Raw genomic sequence first — 25,825 nt, forward strand, 5'->3', positions numbered from 1 at the left:
TGGAGAAGCCTGGTGACCAACTGCTGTCCCTCCTCTGAGCACGCCTCCTGGTGGGCGAGCCGCATACTCATGTCTGGCAGCCACCACCGTGCTCTCTGTCTCCCTGGTTGGGGTGAGATTAAGACTCAGCTGCTGCTGCCGTTTTGCTCCAGGCCAACCACCCCGAGTTGGCTAATGCCTTCTTTATTCAGACTGTTTAGATTACAGCCTTCTTGACTTACATTCTCGTCTCGTGGAAGAAACCATGTCACCCTGAGTAGGCTTTGGTTCCCTGCTCTTTCAGTAGTGATTTGGGGACACTTTGCCCTTGTAAGGTGGCTTCTGCAGATATCTGGTGCTTCCGTGAGGATGTCTTGATTGGTACTAAATTAACTCTCAGAAGGTGACCTTACTTCCTTGTTTCAGGGGCTTCTTTCTGTAGCCTGTGTGTGCAGACTCCATCAGCTACCATTCAAGGGCTGTTTGAAGATGCTGTTCAGATCAGTGCAGGGGAGGTGCCTAGGTGGAGGTTAAATCTGGTACCCAGGCAATACGCTGGCAGGTGGCATGGGGGTTGGTTTGGGCAAATACAGACATGACTGTGATGTGGTCGGGTGTCAATTCAGGTGGGAATACGGGTCACTGGTCGGTTGCTTCATCGATCTTTACAGGCTGAGCATTTTGCCTCATTGATTTTCCACTGTAGACTGAATCTGGTTCATTGTTCACTTAGAGATTGCTTCATTTCTTTTCAATTCATTTTTCTGTGCCCGTTTGACACTTTACCACATTGCGCTATCCTTCCTCGATGTGGCTGCTGATCACCCCTTTCCTGGAACAATCTCTGTGACCTTGGGAAAGGCCTTTAACCCCTCTGAACTCTGTTTCCTCGTCTGCTAAATGGAGATGATAATTCTTGCCCGAAGCATCTAGAAGTCGGGGAGGCAGGCATGTGGGTGTCCGGGAGAGTAGCTCCTGAGAGGTGATGGCAGGGTTTGCTTGGTCGGGGAACGATGGCCTTGCTCAGACTTGGCACTGGAGGAAGACCCTCCACTTGAGGAGGGGCGCTGAGATCCTGCAGCCTCAACCCTCACCCAGAGATTGGGATTTCTCCTGCTAATAACTGCAGCTTCGGCCACATTGGCTCCCGAGGACGGAATGCATCTTCCTTAGAACCTCAGCCCGAGAGTGCGTTTACAACTGCCCATTAATATCTAATAGCACAGTTGAGACAAAGCTGGACATTTTAGTAGGACTTTGCCTGGGGCCTGGAGGTCATAAAAGGAAAATAAATAGAGTTACTATAACAAGTCAGTGTGATGTCCAAGTTATAGTTTATTTCACTTCATCGATAGATGAAGCTCCAGTTTAACACCAGCTGTGCTGCCAGGACCACTGTCCTTTTTTGACCCCTGGCTAGACTCTAGAGACCCTTTAAAGTTTAGGCATAAAGACTGAGGCCCAGAGAGTGATGGGAGTCCCCCCTCCCACCTGTGAAATTGTGTCATCTGTCGACCTGTTTGGGGGGCCACCTGTTACCCAGATGACTGACGCAATGATGGTCACCCCTTTGTGAGCATAGCCTTACACCGTAGACCAGGACGGAGGCTCATTATCCCTCAGTAAAGCAGCAGCTCCCACGGGGCACCAGAAACACCTGCATTACAGACAGTGAGGAAATGAGACAGCCGGGCAAGGTGCCTTGAAGTTGAACCCGCTCTTTGGGTGTGAGGGTGGAGGGGCCTTTGAGCCTGGGATTGAGTTAGGAGTGGATGAAGCAGAAACCCCTGTTTGTTCAGAGAGGCACATTTTATGCATCTTCCTTTGTCTATGTTTATTCAGTTTTCCCGTCAGATTTCATATAATCATAGAGAAAATTGCAGCCTCTCTCAGCTATGGTAAGAGGAAGCAGGAGAAGGGGGTTACAACAGGCGGGCAGTCTTCTGCCAGGAGGTTAAAAGGAGGGATGCTGTGTGTTCTGGGGCTGTGGCGATGGTGGACAAAATGTGTTACGTGAGTGGGCCTTTAGCAGAAAGAGGACATCAGGGGGACAAAGTTTAGACCACTTGTTGCAGATGCTTCTCTCACCTGGAGATTCTCCTTCCAGACATAAATCTTGATAGCTTTGGGGTTTTTTGTTTGTTTGTTTGTTTGTTTTAGTAAGTGAAGCAAATTACCTTAAATTTCTCAATCTACTTGACAGAATTTTTATAAAGACTAAGTGAGAAAATAGATGTAAAAGAATTTTGAGGAATGAAAGCCAGCATACCAACATTTCCCAAAGTGTGTATCATGGAACAGTGTTCCTAGAGATATTAATAGGTGTTAAGCAGTGGAAGGGTTCTTTAGTCAAACATGTTTGAGAAACCCTTGTTAATAATCCTTCAACAGGTGTCTTTATCAAAAGAATTCTCTGGACTTCCATTTTTTATTTTTTTTTAATTTATTTATTTTTGGCTGCATTGGGTCTTTGTTGCTGTGAGCAGGCTTTCTCTAGTTGCGGTGAGCGGGGGCCACCCTTCGTTGCGGTGCGCAGGCTTCTTATTGAGGTGGCTTCTCTTGTTGTGGAGCACGGGCTCTAGACGTGTGGGCTTCAGTAGTAGTGGCACGCAGGCTCAGTAGTTGCGGTGCACAGGCTCTAGAGTGCAGGCTCAGTAGTTGCGGCGCACAGGTTCTAGAGTGCAGGCTCAGTAGTTGCAGTGCACAGGCTTAGTTGCTCCATGGCATGTGGGATCTTCCCGGACCAGGGCTCGAACCTGTGACCCCTTCGTTGGCAGGTGGATTCTTAACCACTGCGCCACCAGGGAAGTTCCAGGACTTTTAATAATAAGCTAATGTGCATCTTGGCTGTCCAGGAGGGTGACCGGTGTTTCCCAAACTTGCTTCATCAGGAACCCTTTTCGGATACAGCTTTGGGAGGCACTGATGTTCTTCTCGGTGCTCTGACGTTATAATTGTGTGGGTTGAAGTTGCAGGTGGTAGAAAGGGGTGTGCTTTCATTCAGTAAGCTTTGATAGGCATCTGTCCATCACCTTTTCTCATTTCAACATTTCTTCCCCTTCTCACCAGCGTCCATGCCATGGCAACTGTGAGCAGGAGTTCCTTAGAATCCAGAACAGTTTGTGGGGGAGGGAGTCCACTTTTCAAAATTAAATACTGTCTTACTCTACATTCTACAGCATGGATGAACCTTAGAGACATCATGCTAAGTGAGATAAGCTGGACCCACAAGGACAAGTACTGTATGATTCCACCTATATGAGGTCCCTAGTCAAATTCATAGAGACAGAGAGTAGAGTGTTAGTGGCCAGGGACCTGGGGGGAGAGAGGTTTGGGGAATTAGTGTTTCAGTTTGGGATGATGGAAGAGTTCTGGTGATGGATGACAGTGACGGCTGTACAACGATACAAATGTGTGCTTAGTGGTGTTGAACTGGACACTTAAAAATGGTTAAAATGGTTATATCACTTATATGTGGAACCCAAAAAATGATGCAAATGAACTTGTTTACAAAACAGAAACAGACTCACAGACATAGAAAACAAATTTATGGTTACCAAAAGGGAAGTGGTAGGGATAGATTAGGAGTTTGGGATTAACAGATACAAACTACTATATGTAAAATAGATAAACAACAAGGGTTTACTGAACAGCACAGGGAACTATATTCAATATCTTGTAATAACCTATAATGGAAAAGAATATGAAAAAGAATATACATATGTATGTATGTATGTGTATATATATGTATATATAAAAAACTGAATCACTTTGCTGTACACCTAAATCTAACATAATATTGTAAATCAACTATAGTTCAATTAAAAAAGAAGAAAAATGGTTAAGATGGTAAATTTTTACCTTATATAGATTTTACCACAATTTTCTTAAAAGTTAATATTAAAAAGTCTTGTCCTTAGCCTGAGTTCTTTTGATTTTGGTCTAATTTCTTTCAGACGCCTACTTTTAGACCTTCACTGGTTTGCATAACTGGGTGCCCAAGATTCTCTTTGTAACCTGAGTGAAGAGAGGGCTCCTTGCTGAGAACTAAATAACTGATGCTGAATATCCTTTGCCATTTCCGCTCTTTTAATATTATTAATTTTGGCTCTACATTTATGAGGTTTACAAACTAGCCTGTACTTCATAAGCATTTGCAATTTCCCTTTAGTAAAATTGAAACTTTGATGTGATAGTTTTGCTTTCGCAAAAAATAAGTGTAAAATGCTGGGTTCCTTAGGAAAATATTTTAGTTGGCGTCCCCTTCTTCCAGCCAAGGTCCCCTGGTGCAGCCTCTGCCTCTCCCGAGGGCTAGCACAAGCAGAGGGCCCTGATGCCTCTGGGGCTTTCTGCAGGCTTAGGTTCAGATCTTAGCTTCACTTCATGTTAGGTACTGAGAATCAGTTTCTCATCTAGAAAGTAAGGATACCATCAGCATCCTCTTGGAGCATTTAAACGAGATGCTTTCTGCAGACCACACAGCTAGCTTCTCTGTAAGCCACTTCCCTCCATGATTCCCTCCCGTACCAACCCTGGCAGACTCTGCAGACAGCCCTGCCCTTGATGTCCCAAACTGGACTCTTGACTTCTTTGTTCCCCTGCCCTGTTCCTCCCTAGCCTCCCCCATATCAGTAAAATGACACGACCATCCACCCAGGTGCTCAAGCCAAAATCAAGGAGGTGTTATGAATGTTCCTCTCATTTCCATATTCACCAGCAAGCCCTACTAGAGCAGTGATGACCTGTTTTCACCTGCGTCACGTGAGCCAGGCCGCCATCACCCCTCAAGGAACTCCTGCAGGTCTCCTGTTCCACCCACAAATCATTCTCCACCTGGAACCACACTGAGTTTGTCAATGATAAACTGATCGTGTTACTTCCTTGCTTAAAACCTTTTCATGGCTTCCCATACCGTTTGGAATGAAATTCCTGTTCCTTCCCCTGGATTTGAACGCCCTCTGTCATCTACCCCCCACCTTTCCCTCAGACCCCATTATTCACACTTCCCTGCTCGCCCAGTGTCTTCCGGCTGCTCAGCCTTCTGCCTTTTCCGTGCCAAGTCTGCCCCCTCCTCAGAGTTTCTGCACTCACTCTGCCTTTGCCCTAGAATGCTCTTTCCCCAAATCGCTGCGTAGTTGGCTTCCTCCTTGTTTAGCCTCCCTGCGAGCCTCAAGACACCTCTACTGGCCACTACAGCTAGGGAGTGCCCTGTCCCCGCAGTTACTCTGTATGAAATGAATATCCTTTTTTTTTTTTTTTTAAAGGACTTACCCTATCTGAAAATAACTTTTTCCTGTTTACTGTCTGTCTTCTCCCTATTAAATGTAAGCTCTGTGACATCAAAATCTTTTTGTCTTAGTCACTGTGCACCCTTGGAACATGGGTTCCTGATATTGTAGGAGCTGAACGCGTGCTGTTGAACGAATGAAGGGATGAACTTGGGTCACCCTCCCCGCTTGCTACTTTGCCCCTTATGTCATCCCTTGGCCACCGAGAACTTGTCCAGTTGTGCCACCTCCTTGGGCTGAAGGAAAGGGTCCTCTCCCAACACATGCAAAACATCAAGGTAAATGGAGGTGATGACAGTCCAAAATTGTTTAGTTTTTATACTGTAATAGGCTAGGAGGCCTTCCTTTCCTCCCAGTTAACCACTGCATTGGTCATGGGGTCTTCTAGACTTATCCCCCATCCCGCTTTGACATACGATCTTCAGTGATGACTCTGATGGGTGGCCTTGTGGTTTACAAGAAAGTGTTGGGTTCATCAGAAGACCTGAGTTGTGGACATACGAAGAGCAGAGCTTTGGACAACTTAATGAAATTCTCTTGAGTCTTGGTGTCCCCATCTGAACAGTAATAATAATGGGTTGGATGGGGATAGATATATTTTTGGAGTCATGAGTGTTGACTGCATATGAAGGAGCACGTGGAAGGCAAGATATAACCCACAAACAAGAGGTGGTGGTGGTGGAATTTCGGGCCGTGTAAGAGGCTGAGGTGGCCAGAGTTGGCAGGTGTTTTCCCCTCTGTGTGGAGCATTGTGTGTTTCCGTCCACTGAGTAATGTGCAGAGCAGACTACTTCAACGTCTCCTGGGTCTCGCAATGGATTCGACACTCTGTCACGCCTGAGATTCATCTCTTGGACTCTTGTGCCCCCAGTGACACAGCTTCTGAGCAGGTCCTGAAAGGAGGTGTCAGCAGCGTCCAACAGGATTCCTTCCTCTGCCTGGCCTTGCCCCGGGCCCTCCAGCATTAGCACCGGCTCTGTATTCTTGTCACCTGGAGAAGGAGGACGGCATGGCCAATTCATAGGGTTGCTATAGGAGGGACTTAGTCCCGGCAGGAGTGCTGGCGAGAGGCCCCGGCATTGATGTGGGGCAGAGGTTGTCTTGTTGAGGACTGTGCTGTGTGGTCTCTTTACAGTGACGGGCACCTTGGAGAATGGTCTTGGAGGGCCTTCACCATTCTGTGCCTCACTTGAGAAATGGTGGCAGGATGGGGGTTAAGATTTCCTGCTCCCTGCTCGTATGTTGCTGGCACAAATACGGAAATAGAGTGAGGTCTCAGCAGAATGGAGTGGGTTGGGCAGGGGCAAAGGAGTTGGGAGATTGGAATGTGTTAGTTAATTGAGATTCATTGCCAGAAACCACACGTCTCCTTGGTCCTTTGATTCATAGGTGTGTGCCCAGCAAGTGGGAAAGGTAGGATGACAGGGTGGCACAGGTCCCCACTGGTAGGGACCCAAACACTTAAAGCCCATGGGAATAAGGAGGGGATGGGGAGCCTAGAACCACCTCCTTAGGAGGAATGACGCGTTATACTAGTGTTACTTGATCAATACTAAGTGTTTTTAAAATTCAGTGTTGCCACGGTGATGGAGATTATTTCCAAACTTTAAGATATAAAATACCCTATTCTGCTAGCTCCTTGCATATTTCCAGGTAGTAGTGCCTGGCCCCCAAACTTTGTTGCAGTCGATTCTGAACCTTTTTTTTAAAGGAGTGAATATAGCTCTGTTCTGCTTCCGGCTGCAGGGAAGATTTCTGCCAAGATTCGCGGCACGCAGCTGAAATATGTTTTGTATTTTCTGAGCTTTGGCTCATCATGGAATTAAATAGCACTAATTGCATGAATATAGACCAGCAAGGGAGACAACTGTTCACTTCCTGATTTTCCCAGGAATTGAAAACGAAAGGGAGGGGGTAGAGGACAATTAGGGGACAGGGGAGAGGAAGAGCCTTCCCACCGCACATCAGATGACAGCAGAAGTGCGATTATTTGGCCCAGACGTGCCCCAGATAGCCTGTTCCCTCATGGTGTTGCCATTTGGTGGCATCACCAGCTTCCCTCAGGAAGACCCTGTGGGCTGGAAGGCAGGAGGCCGGGCTGTGGGAAGCAGGTCTGCTCTGCTGGGGGTGGCAGTGATGGCCTGGGGTGGGGAGGCATTTTGGGAGCAGAGTGGTACCCGGGAGAGATGCTGAGTGCAAGGATCTGAGTGCAGTGGGCTCCCAGCTGGGTCCCCCTATCAACCTGCTTCTAGCATCCTTTCCAAACCTGTTGACCTTTTTTAGTCAGAAAAGTTTACTTAGAGATTTCTACCAATCTAAAGAAGGGAATTTCCATTCCTTTTAAAATTCCTTCTCCTGCTAAAGATAGGAGGTGGAATAGGCAGGATCACCTTATCATGGGTTATCAGTTAAGCCCTTCAGTGGGTGGGATGGCTTCAGAGCTTGGAGGCCTCCTGCTGATTCTTCACTCAACTGTCGAGTGTTGGGGGCCTCAGAGGCCGGAAGCAGCGAGGGCCCCTCCTTGAAAGGTTAACTTGCTCCCCAGGCTCTGACTCAGTGAATGGGCCAACGCCTGAGCGGACCAAGTGTGTCGTGCTCCAGCAGTCCTTGCTGAGAGAGAGAAAACAGGTCCAAGGAGTGTGGTGGAGGCTTGCTTAACAGCTGCATGCCCCACGTTCTCTGGGGGCAGGTCGTGGAACTAGACCGCAGTGGGCTCTCCCGAGGCTCTTCACAACTTAGATTTCAGCCGCTACAAAGCCAGTTGAGGGGAGGATGCAAAGAGACTGGAAAGAGAGGCTTCAGCACCAGCCTTGTGTTTTGCAGTGAACACACCCTCCCCGGGTGTTGTCATCCTCACCATTTCATGGCAAAGGCCATTAGTGGAACCCTCCCCACACCAGCGTCAGCCTGTGCTCCATGAAGCCTGAAATGCTTCACTCTCACTCCTCCTAGATTTAAGCCCAAAAAGAAACATAATGATCTCCCTTGACTCATCACCCTATTTCCAGAAATGCCATTTTACAGATGGGGAAACTGAGGCATCAAGCAAGCAGGACCCTTCCTGATACCCGTAGCATCCTTGCTGCTGTGATTCAGAGAGGGGAGGCTCTTATGGGTGCCTGTGGCCGACACGTTAACCACTGTGCACGAAGGATATCCTCCCTCTTCCCACGACCGTGGCAGGAGAGAAGGGCCTCGAGAGAGAGGAGCTCATTAGCCTGAAGCCCACGTGACGTGGCTTTGCTTTCTGGTGCCATGCTGGGAGTCCAGGGAGAGAAGATGGAAAGGCCCAGGGGAGTGGTGGATTGGGTGGCTGGGAGAGCGGCAGAGGGCCTCCTTTCCATATGAAGATCAGTTAGCAAAGCAAGTCTTCCATCCACTTCACCCTGGGCCATACGCCTGAGACGGGGCTGCACGGATAGATGACTGTCCCAGCACACGGTGGACCCCAAGCCCCTTCTCTGTGACGCGAATGTCCACCCAGGTCTTGGGGCAGCAAAAGTGACAACAGATGCTGCCTTTGCCACAGCTTTGGGGTGTCTTGAGCGTCTTCCCATGATGTGCCTCCATTTCCGCACCTGCAGAGGCCAGTGGGGACCCTCAGAAGATACTGGGAGCCAATCCCCTGGATAGGGCATTTCTCACCGGCCGGGCCAAGGGCTAAGGTGGAAGAGAGTGACCACACTGACGCCAAGACGGCTGGTACATCTGCCCCCCGGTTCCTGGCTGGCTGGTTTCTTTAAATGAGACGCTGGAAGGAAGCTGACGATTCTGTCCTCCCAGCCCAGGCTGCTATTGAGAGCGTTGTGTTTTCAAAGCCTCACAGCCAGACTTGGAGGCTTAGCGACTCCCCTGCCCGAGCACAGTGCCTGGAGTATAAAGGGCTGCCGCAGTGTAATAATAGAGTTCCTTCCTGGGCTTCCTGGGCTCGCTGGAGCTCCCACTCGGTCTCTGCTGGGAACAGCAGACTTGGCCAGGGAAAGGTGGTTCTGCACCCTGGGGGGCTCCCTCAAGGCCAAGGGTAGGGAGGCCTGGGGGAGGGGAAACCATAGATGGGGGCCTCAGGGGTCCGGCGTGGACCTAATCTCTGAATGGCAGTGGCTCACTGACTCACCCTCCTGCAGAAGCTCCTTCCAGGCTGGTTGCAAAAGCTCTGTCCGTGGTAATCACGTCCCCCCAGCCCTCTCCAATAAACTGGAAGGTAAGGATTAAGTAGCTGAGCTTGGTGCTGAGTTTCCCAGGGCCCAGGCTGGTTGCCTGGCGGCTGGACGCTAAGCCTGTGCCCGGCTCCCCACGGCTCCCTTTTCCCCATCCTTTATGCCCTTCTCCAGCCCTTCCTCCGACCACCAATGTCACATTTCTCATTGCTCCAAAGAGCAGAAGCAGAGGGAAAGCAGACTGGAGGGATTGACTCCTGGGCTTATGGACCTGCCCCGGCTGTGGCCGCCTTCTGCTTTTGTGCTGGGTTACGGCCAGGCTGACCCTTCTGGGTCCCCGCTCCTGCACACAAGACTGTCCAGTCACAGTGCTGTGGCCTCCTCTTGGGAGGACAGTTACTTTGACTTGATGTTTCCCCTAGTGGTAGTGATGGGTGGCACTGTGACACCCACACCCTGGGGCACTTTTCCTCTTATGAATGTGGCAGTCATTTCTGAGACCTCAACAGGGAGGAGGGTGGCAGCCAAGGCCAGGACTAGGTAGTGAAGCACACGTGGGGCTGCATGCCCGTCGTGGCTTCAGAAGGCAGGCACAGATGTTCCGTGTAAATATAATCCTCCAGGAAAAGAAAGAAAGTCACAATTCATGGCTCTTACTTCTAGAAACCAAGAGTTTCAAGTGAGAAATGCAGACAAGAAGAAATACTGGTTACTTGCGGAGGGTGCTCTTCTGAATACGTAGGTTTCCCATTGGAGTAGGGAGCCCGCAGAGGCCTCTCTCCATTTTGCCGGCTTGGATCAATAGCTGGCTGGCGTTTCCTGGATGAAATAGAAAGGAGACCTGGGCTGTGTCCCCAGTCCCCTCACTGCCCTTAGCTGCACACACACAGTGCCTCCCTGGTTCCAAACTTCAGAAGGACCCCTTCGGAGGAACATGAAGATATTTCTCCCCTGCAGACATCGGCATGGCCACCTCCCACCTCTGTGGGCTTGGCAACTTGCGGTCTGGCTTTGGGAACAAGGAGGGAGCTACTGACATCTGAAGAGGACTTTCCCTGGGGTCAGCCTGAGGCACTGCAGGAGTGGAGCCCCACTGTGCCCGGCCTCGGGTTAGAATCCGGCTCTGATAGGCGGCGTGCTGGCTGCGTTTCTGCCTGTGTTCGTTAGGGTGGTGCCAACTGCTGGGACACACAAGTTCACCATTTCAGAGCCTTGTCCCAGGACTGGTTTATTTCTTGTCTGACCTGGATGTCTGTGGTTAGTGGGTGGGTCCTTCCATCTTGAGGCTCCACCATCTTGCAGGGCCTCAGAATTCTGTTTATCCAGCTGGTAAAAGGATCTGTAGAGAAGACATATCTATTTCTTACCTGCTTTGGGATGGAAGCGTCACCATGACACTCCTTCACCAGTCATGCGGTCACACCTGGAGACTGTGTGGAAACGGAGAGGCCGAGAAGCGTAGGCCATAGCTGGTAGCCATCTCTTATCAACAGCTTTACACCAGCAGCTGCATGGGTGGGGAAGCACACAGTTTTGGTGGATAGCTAGCTTCCTGTCCCCTGGCCTCACCTGCGTAAGAAATGAATTACCTCTAGTGCAGCCCAGTCAGGGGGACTAAGGGGAATGAGGCTCCTGGTTTCTAGGAAACCAGGAGGGGTTGGGAGGTGGAGCTCGGAAGAGCTTGCCGGTGACTATGGCTGACCTCAGAGGGGAAGCTACAGGACCCAGTAAGAGACCTCAGCCATTGGAGGGCAGGGCTACTGTCCTCTGCTTTGGAGTGTCTGTAGCCCTTGCACCCAGCTGAGAACCCCTCTCGTGGTACGTGATCCATCAACACGCATTGGCCGGATGAACAAATGCATCCTGACTTCCAGCAACTGGGTCTCCTGCGCTGTTTTCCTTGCTGCAGTTTTGTTTCCAGGCCCACCTTCTTCTCCTCAACGTAGGCTGCGCTGATGTGCTCTGCTGAGTAGGGCCGTGGTTCTCAAGTCTAATTTGTGGATGCAAGGCAACCTGTTATGCTATTCCAGCTGGAGGACCGGCAGTTCTCATTGTAAATTGTGTCTGAAAGATGTAGTTTCCCAGTTGCCTTTGAAGTCATGCTTTTAATGGGCAAAAGTGGGTATTTTAAGTAGCTACAAGCCCTGATTAGAGCAGGGTAAAATCAGCATTGTGTGCTTGGGCTCCGTGGCTCAGCACCAAGGTTTACTTGGTACTTCAGCTGTGGGTGATCCCAGCTGCCACCTCATCCACTCTTCTGTGAGGTCGTCATCCGTTCCTCGTTTAGTCATTCTTCATTCATTCATTCATTCATTCATAATTCATCCATCCGTTCCTTCACGTATTCCCAACATACCGACCATATATCAAGCTCTGGGCTTGGAACTGAAGAGAATAGTGGTGAAAAATACATAGTAATTTCTGACCTCCAGAAGCTCACATTTTTTTAGATGGCAGGGAGCATCAGTGGGCAAATATAGCAGCGTTTGTGGAATGTGAGACGCTTGTGGTTGTAGAATGTGAGACTAACTCGAGTTTCTGGACTGACACGCAGTGGGGGCTGTCCTAGACCAGGGCCAGGGTCAGACATGCTTCATTGGAAGGGTGAGGCCCTAGGTGAGGGAGTGGGGTGGTCATCGTGGGCAGGGGAAACCACCTGTGCCGAGGACACGGAGGCATGGCCAGGTGGAGAGCATCCCAGGAGACTTGGCAGCACAGCCCTCGAGGCAAAGGCCCAGCAGACAGGGGAGCATCGTGATGGATTATGAAAGTCAGCACACACACGCACACACACGCACACGCGCGCACGCACGCACACACACCCAAACTCACCTGGAAAAAGCCGCACTATTTGCAAAATTCTAGTTTATCTCTGGGGCAGTGGGACACTGAGATCTCTTTGGCATGCTTCTTCTTGTGAAAGAACAGTCTATTAGGGAGGATGTGGTGAGAGACACCTTACTCTTTTGGCTGGAAGGCTGGATTTTTCTGTGTATGGGTCAGGATTCTTTCATTAACACATGCCAGAGCCCTCACTGGCTTATGCAAAAGGGGAATTTTTGGCTCACGTAGCCAGGAAGTATAAGCAGAGAGGTGGCTTCAGTGCACGTGATCTAGACATCTGTGTGATGTCACCAGGACCTGGGACTCAGGACTTTCTATGCCCTGGCTCAGCTCTGCTCTCTTCGTACTTAACTTCCTTCTCTTCAGGCTCCCCTCCCCCACTCCCACTCCCCTGGTTACAAGATGGTGTCCGCAGTTCTTAAGCCCACCCCTCTCCAAGGCCACAGCCAATGGAAGACCTAAGACTTTTTCCTCAGCACTCATCCAAAGTCTGTTGCCTCCCAGAGATTCTGATCCAACCAGGTACCCATCCCTAAACTAGTCACTGTGACCTGCACTTGCTCTGTGCTGATTGGTTTGGGCCCGGGTCATGTGTCCTCCCTTGAACCAGGGGTGGAGTCAATTTCCCCAGACGCTTTTGGGCTGAAAGGGGGTGAAAGGGTGGATTCCCAGAGGATAAATGAATGGTAGCAAAAACAACATCAAAAACAACAGGTGTCTACTATCTCTAACAGTGTCTTCCTTTTAAAAAAAAAATTTTTTCTTTTTGCGGTGCGCGGGCCTCTCACTGTTGTGGCCTCTCCTGTTGTGGAGCACAGGCTCCAGACGCGCAGGCTCAGCGGCCATGGCTCACGGGCCCAGCCGCTCCGCGGCTTGTGGGATCTTCCCAGCCCGGGGCACAAACCCGTATCCCCTGCATCGGCAGGCGGACTCTCAACCACTGCGCCACCAGGGAAGCCCCCATTTTTTTTTTTTTAAATCATGACTGTATTAGAGTTTTCCAGAGAAGCAGAAACTACACATATATATTGAGAGAGAGAGAGAGAGAGAGAGAGATTGATTTTAAGGAATTAGGTCATGCAATTATGGAGGCTCCAAGTCCAAAATCAGAGTAGGACCGCAGACTTGAGACTCAGAGGAGATCCCATGTCATAGTTCAAGTCCAAGGGCTTCTGCTACAGAATTCCCTCTCCCTTGGGGAGGTCAGGCTTTTGTTCTATGCAGTCTTCACCTGATCTGGTAGCCACACACTTATATTTTAGGGGAGAGTCTGCTTCACTCAAAGTCCACTGATTTAAATGTTAATCTCATCCAAAAACACCCTCACAGAAACATCCAGAATAATATTTGACCACATATCTGGGCACGATGGCCCAGCCAAGTGGACACATCAAATTCACCATCACAGTGACCGACAGTAAGAAGTACACTGACATCACACTCGTGCATACACATACGTGGCTGAAACAAAAGCCTCACAAAAGTCTCATCCTTCCTAAATGTGACCTACTCTCATTTTTCTCTTCTATTTTATTTCATTAAAAAAGTACCTGTAACCTGCGCAGGTTACTAGACTGATGCTGGATTATGACTTATCTTTTGAAACATCATCCTAGAAGACATTTTCTGGGTGTTCTATTATCCCATGGCAAACGTCCTGAGGAAAACAGGATTCTGTCCAGAGGGTCAGGGAAGGTACCGTGTGCCACCGAGGGAGACCCGAACAGATTGCCAAGTCACGCTCTCACTGGATGTGACCCCAGCCAGGACCTGTCCCTGCTCATGCCTCCGTTTCCTTATCTGTAGAGGCCGTATACTTACAAATGCCTCTTCTACCTAACAGCATTGCCACGTACAGTACAGTCAGAATGAGATAATATATATGAAAACACTCTGTAAACTCTAAAGTAATTTCGTGAGGTCATTGCTATTTTTAAACTACTGTATAATAACTTTCTTCTCTGCCACTCAGGAGTCTGAGAAGATGATGCTATTTCACGAAAATTAGTTTGAGCTCTTCACCACTTGCCACACAAAACAAAGCCCCAATTTCTCTAATCAAAATGATGATCAGCTTCTAAAAATGAGTCCCATGTCCCCTGAGATGATTCAGAATTAAAATTTGATTTCAAAGAGGGTTTGGGTTTGATTCAGAGACTTTCAGTTCTGTCTTCCCGTCCCTTTCCCACCCTACCTAGTTCAGTGAGTCCTTCCGGGCCCTCTTGGGGTGACTCGGTTACATTACGTGCCTTGAAGAGTCAGAATTGGGCTGAATGCTACCTCTGATACTTTTGCTTTAAAACCAGATGAGGGACTTCCCTGGCGGTACAGTGGTTAAGACATTGTCTTCCAGGGCAGGGTGTGCGGGTTCAATCCCTGGTCGGCGGGTTAAGATCCCACATGCCTCGCGGCCAAAATACCAAAACATAAAACAGAAGCAGTATTGTAACAAATTCGATAAGGACTTTAAAAATAGTCCACATCAAAAAAATCTTAAAAAAAAAAAAACAAAACACAAAAACAGCTGAATGATGACCTGAGAGAGAGATGGTGGATGGCATCTGGAATCTCAGTGAGGGTTTCCTAGGTTGAGTCATCACTTACATGGATAGATGGAACGGACACCACTGGAGAAGTCCAGCTTTGCCAGGACGGAGAGCCTCAGGCCGCCCTGGAGGGCAGGGGCAGGGAGCTCTGCTCACCTGTGGGTCCCGTGCTGGGGTAGGAGGGCTGCAGCTGGCTCACCATTGTGGCAGTGCCCGGTGGGGTCTCTGGTGAGGCAAGCTGAATCCCACATCCCTGCTAGCTCCCCCTTCTCTTCCATTTGTCTTGTTTGTTTGCTAATCCGTCTCTCTCGTGGTGTGTAGAATGAGAGGCTGGTTATTCCTATCACACGTCATCGTTTTCTGTGGGCTCCCCCCCTCCAGGCACAGTAATTTCGCCGTCCCCAGATGAGGGTGACGAGTGTTTGAGATGCATAACTGTGTCTCCTTTCAGTGCCTAGTACAGGATGGAGAATGAGGCCTGGCACCTTTCTGCTCAGTAAATTTATAATTATAGGCTTCCTCGTCTCGCCTCTTGCAAAGCAGAGAGCTGTTGATTGGCTTGTGGGTCCATGAGTGTGTACAGTGAGGCGGGGTGTGGCAGGCACACTTTCCCGGGGCTCGGCAGGTTCCAGTACAGGGACGGCCGTAAGTTCCCTCCAGAGGGTCGGTGGCTGAGGCCTGACGCGCACCTGCCTGTCTGGAGTGAGGATGACCAGCCCTGCTGGAGTGCGGTTGCTGGCAGTGGTGTTCTGAGAGCTGTGTTAGGCAGCAGAGAATATGGCACCCAAAGAGCGGGCTCCTCCCGACAAAGGCCAGGGAGCAGGTGCTGAAGCGGGTTCAGGTAAAGTCAGGAGACATGGGAAGAGCCCGGGATTAGGAGTCCAGGGACCTGAGCTTAATCCCATCCCCACCATGAACTCACTCTGCGACCTCCTGCAAGTCCTTTAACTTCTGTGGATCACAGCTCCCTCGTCACTAAAATCAGGGACTGGGAATCATCAAACTGGACCATCTCTTTTAGCTCAAAAACTTCTAGATTCTTCTCTGATATTTAGATTTGCACAGGCAATTCATGATGAACCAGCCCGACCTCCTGACCCCTCATAACTCTAATGGAGATGATGCCATCGGGCATTTCTTTTTTTTTTTTTTTTGCGGTACGCGGGCTCTCACTGTTGTGGCCTCTCCCGTTGTGGAGCACAGGCTCCGGACGCACAGGCTCAGTGGCCATGGCTCACGAGCCCAGCTGCTCCGCGGCATGTGGGAACTTCCCAGACCGGGGCACGAACCCGTGTCCCCTGCATCGGCAGGCGGACTCTCAACCACTGCGCCACCAGGGAAGCCCCATCGGGCATTTTTTGATCCTAATCCTTTCATCTTCTTTCACTCTTGTCAACACCAACAACTCTCACTTAAGAAGCACTTACTTCAGGCCAGGAGAAGCCCTGTGCCAGGCACTTTCCAGCCCTTTATGCTTTCAGAGGGAAATAGTTGTGCCCGTTGTGATGGGCATGACCTGTGAGGTTATGCCCTGGGAGTCCCCAGGGGCTTTGCTGTCCTCCTGTAGAGCTGGTATTGCCGGGTGATGTCCCGGGATTTCTGTGTGTGTGGGAACTTACATGGGTTAAACTGGACTTCTGAGGGCTCTGGAATTGTGCTTTCCTAGAAATAGGACGGGCTTTGCAATGATACAAAGCTGGGTTTCAACCCCAGCTCTGCCACTTACGAGCCATATGCTCTTGCAGAGCTAGTTTCCTCACCTGAAAAGCAGGTCAGACACTCCTGACCCCAGCGAACAGTTGTCTGAGGAGTGAGGTAATGGGTGTGCCAGCATTTGCCTTGGGGCCCGGGGTCCCCTGAGTGATGCACAGGTGCTGATGCTTCTCCTCGCCTCCAGCCCCTCTTCCTGCCACTCAGGAAAGAGTTCTTGAGTCTCTCCTCCATGTCAGGTGTGGGTCTAGCACTGTGGACACACTAGCAGGCAAGGCAGCCCCCCCCGCCACTACCCCCACGGAGCTCACAGGCCTCAGCTCCAAACTCAGCGCTTCAGGCAAAGGCTAAATCGACAGGAGCGCGGAGGCTCCTCCCTGGGAGCGGGGGCTGAGCTCTTTGCCTTTAAGTTTCTTCCCTCAGCACTGTGCATTTTAGTCTCGACCTCCCAGGGGCACCCTGACGAGGTCCTGGCTCCCTCTCCAGCCCTATCTCCTCCTGCTTTCCAGACAGAGTCTTCCTGGCGTGCACCCTGGTTGAAATGCCCTTGCCGTGGCTCCATGGACCCCTGCCCTTCCTTTCCAGCTCTGCGGGTCCTCTCGAAGTTCACGGCTCAGCCCAAGTGCCATCGCCTCTCCAAGGCCTCCCACAGCCTTCTCCTTGCTCCCTAGCCCGGGGTTAGAGGTCAGCTGTCTTCACCCGAGCTCTCGAAGGCCGTCATGTAACGTTTCACCGTCTGAGTAATTAGGTTCTGGCAGTGTCTGCCCCCCTGACTCTGGGTTTTTCAAGGGCCTGGTCCAGCCTCGGCCATCCTTGGATCCATGGTGTGTTGCTCATTTGGAATGTGCCCTAAGCCTACGTTTGCCATGTCGGGGAAGAGATGAAGGCCCTCCACTCACAAGACTGCTGTCGGTCCGTGGGTGTGCCAGTTTCCCTCCTCTGATGTCTTCTTGAGAACGTTTGTGGTTTTCATTGGGAATGAAAACGTCAATGTCAATGTCAATGTCATTGTTAGCTGACAATGTCAAGTGTTTGTTTTGCTTTCCTTCTTTCTTCTCTTGGTTTCCATCTAACTTTGTACTCTCTCTGCTTGTGGGAGGGGCAGATAGGTTTCTTTGACTCAGCCATCTGCCTCTTTCCATCACCTTGTTTCTGAGTTGTTTGGGAGGGGGAAATGAGAGAAATTCCACAGAGCTGAGATGTCTCCGAATAAGATGTAGGCCATTCCTGCCCAGATTTCTCCCAAACTGGAAGAAATACGAAGCCGTCCTCTGGAAACACACGCAGAAAAGCATCTTGCATAGAAATGAATGAGCCCATTAGGATGGAAAGCTATTTTGTTCCACGGGGAGTTATTTATTTATGTATTTATTTACTTGACCACTTTTCTTAAAGCATTTGTTCTTTGCCTTTAATGAAAACCTCTCAGAGGAGGCCTCACCCTGGGCAGCGGCCAAGACCTGCCTCATTCAAATGATGTCGGGGGACTTCCCTGGTGGTCCAGTGGTTAAGACTTTGCCTTCCGATGCGGGGGGTGCGGGTTTGATCCCTGGTCGGGGAACTAAGATCCCACATGCCTCACAGCCAAAAAACCAAAACATAAAACAAACCAAGAGCAATATTGTAATAAATTCAATAAAGACTTTAAAAAAATGAAAAAAAACAAAATGGGGCTTCCCTGGTGGCGCAGTGGTTGGGAGTCCGCCTGCCGATGCAGGGGACACGGGTTCGTGCCCCAGTCCGGGAAGATCCCACATGCCGCGGAGCAGCTGGGCCCGTGAGCCATGGCCTCTGAGCCTGCGCGTCCGGAGCCTGTGCTCCGCAATAGGAGAGGCCACAACAGTGAGAGGCCCGCGTACTGGAAAACAAAACAAAACAAACAAACAAAACAAAACAAAAAAACCCAAAATGACATCAGGGCTCAGACCTGGGCAGTGCACCCAGAGGACCTGGTGGCTGCCTCCGAGTAAAGGGATCCGGGATGTGGGTTGTTAATTTGGCCTCATGCGCCGTCCAGCAGCGGGGAGGTGCAAAGGAGAAGCTTCCCCTGCAGTAGGTGCAGACCCAGAGGGCCAGGGCTATAATGGACAGCCCCCCAAAAAGGGTTGTTTGAACTAGTCTTCTGTGCGTAAACAGTCACTGGTGGACGTCCCCGTCTGTGCCTGGCTGGGGTAAACTGAGATGTTTTAGCAGGACGGCATGAGAGTCTGCCATGGACTTGGACAGTCCTGGTCCTGGTTTCAGTTGGTCTCTAGGGCTTTTAGCTGTGCAAACTGGATTACGCCCCTCAGCTGGAAGGTGGGAGTGTCAGTAGTACTTATATCACGAGGCTGCTAGTCAGGGTCCCAGCAGGAAGCATTGTACATACAAATCAGGTCATTTGCGCAAAGGTTAATAGAGGGGGTCTTGACACGTGCCTCCTTAGAGGCAGGGCAGTGTTTGGGGGCGAGAACGTTGAGGCCCGTTCCCTCCCCTAGGACCAAAGGGAGGCAGGCAGGAGGTGGTTCACAGGACCTGCAGCCCCCCTCCCCTCCTCCTAGCCTCTCCCGGTCCCACTGGGCTTCGGCTGATTCTCCCCACTGGCTGCACCTAACCAGGCCCCAGGGCAAGGAGCCTGCAGAGGTATAGTCCCTACAGGTCAGCCTCCTGGGCATGGAGAAGGGTGGAGAGCAGATCTGGAGGGGCAGGTGGAAGACGCCCCGCACTGAAGGGTTTGTTGAGATGAAATGAGGGTCTCTGGGAGGTGCTGGACAGCGGCTGATGCAAAGTCAGCCATTCTGGGGGCATCATCATCATCATCACCGTTACCATTGTCGTTACTGTTGCTAATATTATTACTAGTACTATTACTGAAGTGCCCTCCTGCTGCCCCCCAGCTTGGGCACTCATACCCACACACTGGGGACTGGCTCCCTTGGCCCCAGCGTCCCCCATTGCAGGTCTGTTTCAGCGTATGCAGGATGCTTTGAGGGCCCAGCTAGACAAGCTGTGGGGTGAAACTAAGCCTCTGCCTTTGTCAACCAGCATCACGTCTTTCCTTTCCCCCCCCGTAGGGAGCCTGCACTCCTCCCTCGACACTACTGTGCTGAGTGTGACTGTGACCCGAGGACACATCTCTGAAATGAAAGCCATGCCTTGGAATTGGACCTGCCTGCTCTCCCACCTCCTAATGGTGGGGATGGGCTCCTCCACTCTACTCCCCCAGCAGCCACCCCTGCTGCCCCAGAAGCGGTCTTTTGTCACGTTCCGCGGGGAGCCCGCCGAGAGCTTCAACCACCTGGTGGTGGACGAGAGGACAGGGCACATTTATGTGGGGGCCGTCAATCGGATCTACAAGCTCTCCAGCGACTTGAAGGTCCTGGTGACCCACCAGACTGGGCCGGACGAGGACAACCCCAAGTGCTACCCTCCCCGCATTGTCCAGACGTGCAACGAGCCCCTGACCACCACCAACAATGTCAACAAGATGCTCCTGATAGACTACAAGGAGAACAGGCTAATTGCTTGCGGGAGCCTGTACCAAGGCATCTGCAAGCTCCTCAGGCTGGAGGACCTCTTCAAGCTGGGGGAGCCTTTTCACAAGAAGGAGCACTACCTGTCGGGGGTCAACGAGAGTGGCTCTGTCTTTGGGGTGATCGTCTCCTACAACAACCTGGATGACAAACTCTTCATTGCCACGGCTGTGGACGGGAAGCCGGAGTATTTCCCCACCATCTCCAGCCGGAAACTGACCAAGAACTCAGAGGCGGATGGCATGTTCGCATATGTCTTCCACGATGAGTTTGTGGCCTCGATGATCAAGATTCCTTCGGACACTTTCACCGTCATCCCCGACTTTGATATCTACTACGTCTACGGCTTCAGCAGCGGCAACTTTGTCTACTTTTTGACGCTTCAGCCTGAGATGGTGTCTCCCCCTGGCTCCACCACAAAGGAGCAGGTTTATACGTCCAAGCTCGTGAGGCTTTGTAAGGAGGACACGGCCTTCAACTCCTACGTGGAGGTCCCCATTGGCTGTGAGCATGGCGGGGTGGAGTACCGCCTGCTGCAGGCCGCCTACCTGTCCAAAGCTGGGGCCGTGCTCGCCCGGACCCTCGGGGTTCGCCCAGAGGATGACCTCCTCTTCACCGTCTTCTCCAAAGGCCAGAAGCGGAAAATGAAATCCCTGGACGAGTCGGCCCTGTGCATCTTCGTCCTGAAGCAGATCAATGACCGCATTAAGGAACGGCTGCAGTCCTGCTATCGGGGCGAGGGCACGCTGGACCTGGCCTGGCTCAAGGTGAAGGACATTCCCTGCAGCAGCGCGGTGAGTCCGGGGAGGGCCTGTGGGCCGGGGTGGCACGGTGTCGAGACCTAGGCTGTGGCCTCCATGGGGTGTGAATCATCTGTCCCATTTTGTAGATGAGACAAGTATATCCCACCTCTGGGTCTCACTGGACTCGGATGATCACCAGCTCAAGCATGCTGTGACCATGGCACTGAGCTTATAAGAGTCAGAGCTGGAGCTAAATGTAGATTTCCTGTCGGCACTTTCCTCTATTCTGGTTGGCTCGCTGGCTGTAAGAGGAGGGGCTGGAATAGGCGGAACTGTGTGCCATAGATGCCACGTGCACCAGCCGTTCTTGAAGGCTGCGCTGTCGTATGCGGTGACTTGAGAGGTGTACCCACCTTCTTACCAACCATGCTGCAAATCACTCTCCTGGGAGCTTAGAATAAAAACAATAGGTGGTGGAGGCAGAGCTTAGAGTAAAACCAGTACTGGGAGTAGGGAGGCAGTCATTTTACACTTGGGGTAGATGTAGAACTTCAGGAGAGGTACGTTTTTGGCCCCTTGCGTATCCTTAGGTAATGGGAAAATAAGATCAGAAGAAGTAGGGTGAGAGTCCAGTGAACAGAGAGGGGAAAACAGTTTTCTAAGCTTGCTTAGAAAACTATTTATCAAGTATCTTCTGTGTGCACAGTCTCATGGAAGAAACGTGTCCAGAGCCATGGAGCAGTGCTGGGTGACAGAGGGCTGAAGGAAACCAGGGGGCGGGGAGAATGAAGGGTTGGTTTAGGAGGCCTGCCCAGGGCCCGTGAGCCCTGAGGGACAGACCGGACCTCAGAACTGCTGGGCAACCACCAGTGCCACGGGAGACACAGCCTCCTGCCTCTCCCAACATAACTCACTTGTGACCCAATGTGAAAAGCACCTGCCTTTCTGTGGCTTGACTTCTGTTCATCTTCATTGTTTTTTTTCTCAACCATTCTTAACGTGACTTGGAAGGTTCAGCTCTTGGCATCTTCTATGCCCTGTGTCACTTTCCTTTCCCTTTTTCTTTTTTATTGTCCAGTTGAAAAATTATGAACCTAGTTGGAGAAAATCTATCCTATAGTCTCAATGTAGGGAGAAGAAAGGACAATTCAGTCATCAGGTAGAAGTATGCACGTGCATGGATGTGATTCTTGACTCCTAGTCAAACTTTGGTGGAATTCCATATTAGGAAAATGTACTTGGATTGATTTAAGAAGTGCAAGTTTCTTTTCATGCCAAGCAGACCTCAGAGGGCACTGGCACCCACACCTCCAGCACGCGGTGAGGCCATTCCTCCGGGCAGTGGGATTTGGGGGAGGGGAGAGGGAGGAGAAAGAAGGAACTCACTTGTGCCCCAAGGTTTCTCTTTGGTGCCTTAGCATTTAGGCTCAGGCTGTTTTCTAGTGATGAGTTTTCCAGTTACCTGGGCTGACTAAAAGATGCCATTTCTTCTTGGGGGTTCTGGAAAGCCAGGAGACCCCTAGTGTCACAAAGGAAATGGGAGAGGCACCAGGCGCCAAAGAAGGAAGCAACACGTTGACCATCATTTCCAGGCCAGGGAATTGAGGGGAGTCCCCTGATTCTGCTGAGCCCTAGCAGGTGACATATCTTTTGGAGGCTTTGGTTTGGGCAGTAGGTGATCCACTCAGGAGAGTCTGTGAGACTAGTTTATGAACTTGGGGGTCATGCACTGCTCCCACATGAAGGCAGTGAATGACAGGCCAGGTGCTGTGCTTTGTGTATGTATATTACACACTCAGACGTAGGTCCCTGGGGAGATGCCCTAAGAGTGTTGGCATGGGGAAGGTGCCCAGAGATCCCTTGGTCTTTACCTTCATTCTGAGGCCCAACAACTTGAATGAGTTGCCCCAGGTCATAGAATTTGTGAGTGAAGAGCAGAGACCGCATTTGAAGAGAACCACCACCCCCCTTGCCTCTCACCACCACGCTTGCACACATGCACATACATACACACTCCTACACACATGCATGTGCACGTACACAAGAAATACCCTCACAAGCACTCACATATACACCCGTGTTAGAAAATAGCAAGTTGATGCTGTGTGCTTACTAAACAGCTAGTTCTTTTGAGACCAGAGAGATTGGCTATTTTTGCTGCAGAAAACTTGCTCCAATCCTGTCTTTTCGGGCAATGCTTTTGGGAGTAAAATCAGCTGCGGAGATCAGCCTGGCTGCCCATGGGCAAGCATTTGCTCCCTGCCACAGTACAAAAAGCAAAGTTCATCACGGGAGTCTGCAGAGCTGCAGGTCCTAACATCCGCCTGGCGGCCTTGGAGAGAACAGAGGGAAGGCAGCTTTGCAAGACAGGCTAATGCCAGGACTGGGAGTAATGGAGCCAGATAACAAGCTTTTGATTTTTCTTTGGGCTTTAATTAGCCTTTTCAAGTTCGAGGCAAGTTCAGGGCTGAGAGCAGAAAGGAGGAGGCCAGAAACTCCGCACAGGGCTGGGGCTGTCTCCCCAGCCAGTCTAAAAGGCCACACCAGCTTTTAATGCACAGTATCAGTTTCCTTTGATTCAGCCCACACTCGAGTTAGTTTGCTCTGGGGCTTGGCTACGGTTCTTTTGGCCTCAGCTCAGACCACGCAGGCCAGGCTCCTGGGTGTCCCCGTTGAGGAGCCCTCACAGGCACAGTGTTTGCAAACCCAGCTTTTCCTGCACTCATTCATTCACAAGACCGTTGGTTTCCTTTCCTTCTTGCCTTCTTACCTTGAGGCAGGGAGGGGTGAGATGAATTCTAGAGTTCTTTTCTGCCTCTGAGTCCAGGATTCCCTTGAGGCCTGGGAAGGGGAACCGATTCTCAGGTGGCCTCTGTCCTGCGGCGTTTCAGCTGCAGGAGAGTGGGGGAGGGGAGCATGAGGCCCAGGAGGCTGACTTTAGGACTTGTTTTTTGTAGGGTTGGGTGTCCCTTGTGGGTTTTGTCATAGTTACAACCCAAAGAGCTTGAAAAGTGGTTCGTTTTAAAACTGAGATATAATTGACATGTAACACTATATTAGTTTCAGGTGTACGGCATAATGGTTCAATATTTGTATATATTGCAAAATGATCACCAGAAGAGCCTGTAGTTAACATCCATCACCATACATAGTAACACATTCTTTTGCTTATGATCGGAACTTTCGAGATCTACTCCCTTAGCAACTTTCAAATATACAATACAGTACTATCAACTATGTCACCATGCTGTACATTACATCTCCAGGACTTATTTTGTATCCGGTATTTTGTACCTTTTGCCCAGTGACTCATTTTTATTGTGCTCCTGTTGTCCTAGTTCCCTAAGCTAGAATGCTTGTTCCATGGTGCTCTTCAGGCCTTTCTGGTCTCTTCATTTCCTGGGATTCACATTCCTTCCCCTGAACTCATGCCTCCAGGACTCCGAGCAGGTAGTAGTATGAGCCCTGAGGCTCCACCCCCTCACCAGGTCCCAGCTGTGTTTGGCTGTGTTCAGGGAAAATGGGGTCGGAGCCTGCCATGCATGGGGCGTTGGTGGAGCCACGTGGTGGCCCACAGCCTGGTGACCAGCTGCGGGGAGAAGCTTTGGGCTGGGAACCTGGAGCCTCGATCTGCAGGCCCCCAGGGAGCAACCTGTTGTCTTTATTCCAGGAGAACCAGAGAGGCTGGCTGAGCCCCTATCACAGATAAGGGCCAGCCGGCCAGGAGTGTCTTCCTCTTGGGACTGTCCCTGTGAACATCAGCGCATGTTGCAAAGGAAAATCCTGGAGTGGGCGTTGGGTGTAGAGGCTGGGGAAGCAGCCCAGGTGTTTGCTGGTGCTTGGGGGAGGGGGGGATGGAAGCAACTTCTAGTTTTGCCTTCTGGGCCTCTGCCGTTGCGGAGCACAGGCTCCGGACGCGCAGGCTCAGCAGCCATGGCTCACGGGCCCAGCCACTCCGCGGCATGTGGGATCTTCCCGGACCAGGGCATGAACCCGTGTTCCCTGCACCTGCAGGTGGACTCTCAACCACTGCGCCACCAGGGAAGCCCTACCATTCTTTCTTGTGTTCTGTTTTTTCCCAGCTTGGATGGAAAGAGGTATCCAAGAACAAATGGGCTGGCGTCTGAAAATTACTCTAAGGACCTCAGGAGGGCCTGTGCAGAAGGAGGGTCCTAGAGGGATCAGCCAGGGCTCCTCCAAGTGTGTCTTAGGACTTGGGAGACTGTAGATCAACCTAAGGCCTTTTGCTGGTGAGCATCCAGGGTGGGCATAAGAATAATGATGTAATTTCTTTGTTTCTGCTGCTCAACCCTGAGATGGTCTCTATCTTTGGTGCCTTGGAAGGCTGCTATCCGGGGTCCCCAAACCCTCTGTCTGCAGAGCAGTGACAATTGAGACAAGGAGCTCACAGCCTGAGGCTCTTGTCGTGTGCCACGGCCCTGAGCAGGCCAGGGCGACAGCTCTCAGCCCCTTTCTGGGAGCCCCGACACTCCTGACCTGCAGTGGGACTGCTGGGCTGGAGGCTGTGCTGTTGAGGCCCAAGGCTCTTGTGTTCTATGCGGGCTGAGAGGCCCGGTGTCCTGGAGGCCCCCGGGCATGGCTATCTATATCTCCTCACCCTTTCTTCAGCCTTTGGGGTCACCTCACAGGACACTAGCCCTTCTGCCTCCAAATGAGTTAATGAATGGATGAAACTCTCATTAGGCCCTTGGCAATGTACCCTCTCCTGGTTGGTGCCAAGAATCATGACATGACATCAGTCTCCAGGAGCCTAGGAGTCCAGGAGAGGGACGCATCCAAGCGGGTCATTACAGCCTGTGTGACGGGAACGAGGGCTGTGGCCATGAGAGTGGCTGTCACTCACGCCACTTAAGTCTTCCCTAAGTTTGGAACCAGTTGAGAAACGGATGTAGGAGTCAGGCAGCATCAGCTTTAGTGCTGAGAAGCCTGGATGAGCAAAAATCAGCTGCTTAATCACCCCCTCAAGACTCGAACTTGGAACTTAGAAGATGTCGGTCCGTGGGACGGAGACTGTCACCTGAGTGA

The 25,825-nt window shown here is 51.0% G+C and overlaps 1 protein-coding gene across 5 annotated transcripts in view; it reads left to right on the forward strand.

Annotated features, from left to right (window-relative positions):
• The window catches only part of PLXNA4 (plexin A4), a 607,888-nt gene that overhangs the window by 211,801 nt on the left and 370,262 nt on the right, over positions 1 to 25,825 (forward strand). For all 5 annotated transcript variants that reach the window (XR_014297154.1, XR_014297155.1, XM_082661365.1 and 2 more), the window contains one exon: positions 19,578 to 20,830. Coding sequence is in view for 3 of the 5 variants with exons in the window: in XM_082661364.1 (XP_082517490.1) it covers positions 19,578 to 20,830 (1,253 nt within the window). In the remaining 2 variants the exon portion in view is untranslated. The remainder of the gene's footprint in view (positions 1 to 19,577; positions 20,831 to 25,825) is intronic.

Source organism: Grampus griseus, assembly GCF_964374135.1.
Source record: "Grampus griseus genome assembly, chromosome: 9".
In the NCBI taxonomy this organism is placed as follows: Eukaryota; Metazoa; Chordata; class Mammalia; order Artiodactyla; family Delphinidae; genus Grampus; species Grampus griseus.